General features: G+C 35.0%; 1 protein-coding gene across 1 annotated transcript; it reads right to left on the bottom strand.

The window, feature by feature from the left end:
• On the bottom strand, window positions 594-5113 carry LOC109838322 (coatomer subunit beta'-2-like). Its single transcript, XM_020406772.1, has 7 exons — window positions 5108-5113; window positions 4223-4441; window positions 3786-3982; window positions 3598-3691; window positions 3300-3406; window positions 1020-1242; window positions 594-937 (listed from the first exon to the last, which is right to left on the bottom strand). Exons 1-7 carry the CDS (start codon window positions 5111-5113, stop codon window positions 812-814), a joined length of 972 nt encoding a protein of 323 aa, XP_020262361.1. The 3' UTR covers window positions 594-811.

Genomic DNA, 7071 nt, shown 5'->3' with positions numbered 1-7071 from the left:
GACTCGCAGCCTAACCCCCTCCTAATCTTAGCCAATGGCCGATAGCCTTGCAAAAGCTTTAAAAAAATCACATAATTAAGAAATATCAATTAAAGAAATTATATACCTATTAAGCTAGAAAAATCTCATTTTTCTCTAAGTGGCAAGTAGTCAAATCATAAAAAGCTATGATAAGAGATTTTATAACCTGACACATTGCATCCAACTCTTTATTGCCTTCCCACCACCAGCTCCTTCTTCATCTGCATTCCTTGCATGGACTCTGGAGAGCCCAATTGATATCTGTCTTGCAACTCAGCCCCCTTGCATGCGATCTTGTGTGCTCTCTTTGCCAAATTTTTGCCATTTGAAGCATCCCTATAAGACCTGAGCTTTATATTACTAAAAAATAGGTTAAGGTAAAATACCCTATAGTATTTTAGTATGCTGGGGTAAAAATTGTCCTATTGAGATAATTGGTGCCACTAGGCCCCAAATTGTGCCACTTAGGCCCCAAATTGTCTCAATGAATATAACCCCCCCCCCCCCCCCCCCCGCCCCCCCCCCCCCGCCCCCGGCCCGGCCCGGCCCCCCGCCCCCCCCCCACATTCAAAAAAAAAACAAACGAGATCTGTTTATCGGTGTAATCAGTTATAACAGTGTTGCCAATATTTCATCGTCATACTTGATAAATATAGAAACAAACAAAAAGTTCAAACAAATTATTACCCATAGCAAACTAGAAGGGTCAAATGATAAACTGAACCCAATGCAACTTAAATTCTTTCCCACAGCAGCCTCCCAGAGATCACTTGTTAGCTTTAGAAGTGATTTAACTTGGAAAGTCATACTCATCTAGACAGAATTTCAATAATAACTTAATTTCACTTACCTCCCTAACAGTATTTATCGTATCTTCAACTTGTTTACGGTGCGCAATTACCAGCTCTTCCTCTTCCTGTAATATCAAAGTCATAGTGTGTTAACTGGAAGTTGGAAATAAAGGTAGCATAAACTTAATTACTTAAGCTAATTCCTACCTTTAAAAGTGCATTCAGATCATCATCAGAATGCAAGCTGTTAGCATCTGTTTCAGGCACATACTTCCATTTTGTCTGGGCATCAACCCTTCGTGCCTTTTCCTCAAAGCCGAAATTTGAAAATGTCTCTGCCTTTCCTTTCCTCCTTGGCCATTTCTCTTGCTCATAATCATTGTTCGAAAAATCATCATCATCTGTGTTTGCTAAACCCCTGCTTTGTTCCCTGTAATAATTGGAATATGAAGATGAAACATGCATTTCCTCTCTTCCTAAAAAATAAATTCCCGCATTCATATGTAGGTTACTAATCGAACTCTTCATTACAAAGTAGATAATAATCCATATCAAGGATCACATAGTAAAAGTGAGGACCATAGCATATTCAGTGCAGCATAATGTGCGAATGAGACATGCAACAACAAACTAAATAGCCTTCAATAGTTAGTAATGCATGTTGAGTATAAGCAACCACTAATTCTTTCACTACTCCATAAAGTTTATATTTTAATTTTTATTCATCAATTTACAAACAATTTATTAAAAATTAAGCAGTGTATCCATCTCCCCTCCATGTTTTGTATCGGCATTTATAAGTGAGAAGCAAATTTCCATAAATCAATTAGCAGGATGTGCTGATTTTTACAGTTCTAACAGCGCATCGTTGATACGGGCTAGTAAAACTACCTCAACCACTACGTCACTCAACTTTTGCCCATACTATTATGATGAGAAGGAAAACTCATAACAAGATGCAGTAACTATCGCCGAGTTGCTAAGTAATGATCTACATAACTCACATGTAGAACACATATTTTGTTGTGTGCAGGAAATTAATGTGACTAAAACAAACAAAAACTCAGTAATGTGATATTTGAAGAATTCAAGGATATATACCATTGGCTTAACATAAATAGTTAATATATCAGATGATTAAGGGGTAATGGTGTTACCTTCAGAAATATGTCTGCCTCTAACACTGATAGTGAACACATAAAGTCCCTAACCTCAGGGAGTAAGGACTGCAATATCAGAAACAATTATCATTACAATGAATAGTCACTAACATCCATAACAAAACTAAAAATAATAAAACATAAAGCTAGTTTAGAATGCAGCAAGGCACTGTATTCAACAATCAACTCATTGGAATTATCACACAAGTGATATAATAAAACTCCAGGAGATAACTTCATGCAACTTTCAGGACAAAAAGAAGTCTAGGAGTGATGCCAAAATGATAAGCAGCTTTACATCAAAGGTATCTGATATCAGGGTATTTTCATCTTACCTGAGTTGAGTTGCTGTTAAACTAAAGGGGCACCTCATCACAGAACTGATGATAAACCAAACACACATATTGACTTATAATACAAGGAATGCAATTTTATCATTTGTAACCTTATATAGGCAGGCAGGGAAAATACACATTTATTTGTAACAAAAAGAATGTACTCCGTTGCACTCCATCCTAATAAACACGCTCCAGTCATAATATGCAAACAAACAATCAAATAACAATTAAGGGGGAAGAAAGGACCAGATGAGCTTCATAACAACTTGTGCATTATTTAGTAATTAAAAGGATGCTAAGAAGCTGAAGCTCATGGATCCAAGGGACAAGTTTCAAATCTGCTATTGTGACTTACTGAGGCAATTTAACTTTTTGGTCATAGAAGAAGAAGGCAAAGAGCAAACAATAATAAATAAAAAGGCAAAAGAAAACGAGATTTTGGTACAAACAATATTCCACGTTCTAGACAAACATTAAATGTAATTCATAGGCATTCTCACCAGCTCCAATTAAGTGATTAACTATCTCAAGTTCTCAACTAACCAAAAGACTTTCAGCAAATCAATTTTCAGGTTTCTAATAATTTGTGGAGTAGCGCTCCAACATTTTATTGAAACAAAGGAGGGAATAGCAGGGAACTTAGATTAATATAAGTTCCTTACACTACATCCACTAAAAATGGCATGTTTTAGTACTGCTCAAATGATATTGCTTATAAACACAAATGGTATAACCATGTACGCTGCACAAATAGCTAATGAGTGACATCAATTAGCAATATGGTGCTAAAAAACAAGCAGTAGTAACTAAAAAACTTCACAATAACAATTGATGCTCATAAGCTATAACATTTAAGTAGTTTCCCATAAATGCTCCAACTTTAAATTGACTGAGAAAAAAATGAAAATTTTAAGTTGAAAGCTATCAACATATGAGAAACAACATTAGAAAAAAATTATGAGGGAAGATGAAGAACTTGTAATGAGCACCTGTTTTGGGTGGTATTAGACTCTACAGCAAGAGCAACCTGCCAGTCCTCAAATAAGTTTGAGTACTCTTCAGGATCAGCCAAGGACTCTGCAGCCTTTGGATTGACCTTTGCACAAAACCAATATAAGAAAAAATCAAGAGTAAGTTATAAAAGCTAATTGAATAAAAAGAAAAACCTATAAACTAAAGCAGATTCTGACCACTAAGAAGCAACAAAAATGATCTTTCATCTTCCCTTATGTTTAAATGCGTTTAAAATGCTATTATAAATGAAGTTAAGAGATAACATGGGTGAACCTTAATGAGATCTTTCTTCCAAATTGCAACGATCTCTGAGACTTTGCTTGGAAGATAAGAACACGCCATCAAGGCAGCTTCTGGAATACGGTTGCTACAAAGGGCAAAAATGTTACCAGTGACACTTGAAGTGGCATGAATCGAGATTATACACTTAGACTAAAATGTTTGACTATTAAAAAATGTACCTATCAACCAACAATTGAAGGCAGTCATCGAATTTTCCTAACAAAAATAAACAAAGGAAGGCCACATTGTTCTTCCCTTGTTCTTTAGCAAGAGATGTAAGTTTAGCAATTCCTTCGGCATCACCGAGAGCAGAATAAATAAGTAACAAACCACTCAGATCCATTGCTTGTGATAAGCATTCCTCAGCCTTGTCTAACTGCAGAGACATGAACAACAACTCAAATAAATAACTGAGTCTATTTGGCTTTCATCAGAATAATTATGCACATAAAAACTGGAATCAGACTATAAGCAACAATACAGAATAAATTTAAAAAAATGCATTAAAAATCAGTACCACACTAGTTCTAAGATTTAGCATACCCTATATGGCCTGCAATCAAACATTTCATAAATCGAGTAAAAGTCCTATTGGATGTTTTCATAAGAATCTGACCTGTCGACCTCCAGTAACGCCGACAACCTTCTGTATCGGCCATCTTTGAGCAGCGGCGGCGACGATCTCCGAGCAACGAAAAGGAGGGGATGATGACGGCGTTGGGGCTGTGGCGGTGACGACGACGAGTCTCGACGACGAACTGGAGTCGACGACGAGATGGAGACGACGTCGAGTCTCGACGACGAACTGGAGCTGACGACGAGTCTCGACGACGAACTAGATCAGCCGACGACAACTAGTGGGAGCCGACGAGATGGAAAGGCAAAGATCTGGAGAAAGGTGATTTTTTTAAACTAGGGTTTCACTGCGATTGGGGGGATGATTAGGAGGGGGATTTTGGATTTCAGGTTCTAGATGGGGCTTCAGGGATTTTAATGGTGTGTGGGTTTTGTTAATAGTAATAGGTTAACTTTTCAGTCCTATTATGATTAAGAGTATATTAATGAAGATAATGGACCCCTTCGTCTTTATGGAGATTCAATAACGACGATATTAGGATCAAATCAACGAAGGGACTAGAAAACCGTTATCTCATCTCACATCATTACTCTACTAATTGTGATAACTCGATGAAGGGCTTTAAAACCGTCGTTATTATATACACATTAATGACGGTCGACAGACCCCTTTACTAATTTTGGTCGTTAAATACCAGATTTCTTGTAGTGTATATATATATATATATATATACAAGGAAACCAATATAATGTGCGTGTATATATGATTGAGCTTAAAGTACCAACACACATAATATAAACCTAAACTAATGTTACCCAAGCTTGATCTTGATCTTCATTGTAGCTCAACTTGGTAAACTTGGATGAAGCTTGTAATTGGATCTTTAACTCGAATTGTATAGCCTTCAACCACTATACTACCAACCTCCATTGGATATGATCATTGAAGTGCAACTCCATCCATCCTCCAACATGTTATTTGTCTACAATTGATACAAAAACACAAACACTAGACAAACAATATTAGAAGTAAATTATTTGTAAATCATCATCAAAATAAGAAGGCCAACAATCTCTTCCTTTTTGATGATGACAAACAATTTACAAAAAGAATATATACATGAAGAAAAATGAACATATAAATTATAATTCACATGCATATAAATAATGAAAGGCTATACTCACAATATTTCTCCCCCTTTGACAACATCAAAAAGGGAAAAACAACAAGAATGAAGAGAGCGAAAGCTCTCCCTATCAATATGCATGAGTGAGTATAAAACAAGTATAGGGAATAGCTCCTCCTATCAAAATGCCATAGAGAATATATGAAAAGAAAGCTAAGGCAAAAACATGTGAGTAAGCATAAATAAAAGATATGCTAAACATAACTCACATACAAACATGACAATGAGAACACCTATTAATATGTTATTTATGAAAGAAGTGTCTCATTACACAATTATAAAAACATAGTGTATAAAAATAGATTTATGAAAACAAAGAAATGAGGAAAACATGAGAACCATGAAAAAAGTTTTCAAGTGAAAACAAATCACTCAAATGAAGTCATAAATCAAGATTTGAGTCCAAAAATAATGTTTGATCAAAGAAGAAAATTTTCTTTGTATAACTTGATCAAACCACTCATAGAATACATTATAAGGCACGAATAGATGATCCATGAGCACAAACATATAAATATCATCATATAAGTGAAATATAATGAATTCAAAGCAACAAGCAAAAACACAATTTTTAAGAGAGGCAACAATATCAAGCTCTTGAGCTTGTTCCAAATTATATAATCATTTCAGCATCCGGTAAACATGATTTGGGAAATAAAAACCCAATAAACTCGGGGAGGGGGGGGGTATATAAATACAAATCTCTCAAAAAAAATCGAAACTAATAATCATGAAAACAAAATAATTGATCAAAGGAAAATTGTTTTCATATAAAAAAAATTTAAAACATAATTTTCAAAACCAAGAAAAATAAAAAATTAATTCTTGGTTTTTTTTAAAAAAGATTTTGGCACTCGAGCATTCTTGGTGCCGGCTTGGTTAGGGACATGACCCCTATTAATAAAGCTCAAAGCCCTAGGGTTATGAACATTTTTGGGCACATTTGGTGCACTAACCCGGTCATAACAATAATTGCTCAAATGACCCTTTCGATTGCAATTTGTGCAATGAAAGAGACTCATTTGTTTTTGTGGACAATATGCTCGTGCACGGGAACCATTTGCAAACAAAGATTGTCTTTTAAAATTATTTTGCAAATGAGAAGCATTATCAAACAAAGGTGGTTTACTTGGAAAATTTGGCAAGTTTGAACATTTTTCAAATCATAACAAAACTTCGCCAAATGGACAAATCTACCACAAATATCACATTTAAAAATATGTGGTCTACTAGAAACATTTGGTAAACGTGATTTTCTTTTCAAATCAAAACAATATTCGGCCAAATAACCAAAACGACCACAAAGATCACACTTGAACACACTAGCATGCTTATGATGAACTTTGTGAGAATGAGCATGTGAATGTGTAAGTGTACAAGATGAAGAAGCTACATGAGATGCACAAGGAGCATTAGCATTCTTATGTTTGTGTGCATCATAGCAAAATTTAGATAAATGACCTTTTCGATCGTAAATAGAGCATTTGTAAACTTTGCTATATATGTGTGCATAATGAGTGGATGATGACTTAGACTTGGCATACATATCCATAAGCCTCTTATGATTATTAATGCATGTTTTTAAAGTTGAATCTAAAGATAAAATGCGTTTATTCACAAGATTCAATTCTTTATTTTTAGGCACATATGCATTTTTATTAGAAGTAGAACATAAATAGTCATTTATAAAAAAAGTAATATC

This window comes from Asparagus officinalis, chromosome 4, assembly GCF_001876935.1.
Source record: "Asparagus officinalis chromosome 4, Aspof.V1, whole genome shotgun sequence".
Lineage (NCBI taxonomy): Eukaryota > Viridiplantae > Streptophyta > Magnoliopsida > Asparagales > Asparagaceae > Asparagus > Asparagus officinalis.
The sequence above is the reverse complement of the archived record's forward strand: the minus strand, read 5'-3'. Positions and strand labels throughout refer to the sequence as shown.

Excerpts from the sequence above, each read along its gene's own strand:
- LOC109838322 (XM_020406772.1), bottom strand. Across the intron at positions 3,692-3,785 it reads CTTCAATTGTTGGTTGATAG|CAACCGTATTCCAGAAGCTG; the intron begins GTACATTTTTTA and ends TGCCCTTTGTAG. Across the intron at positions 1,243-3,299 it reads TCTAATACCACCCAAAACAG|GGAACAAAGCAGGGGTTTAG; the intron begins GTGCTCATTACA and ends CAATTATTACAG.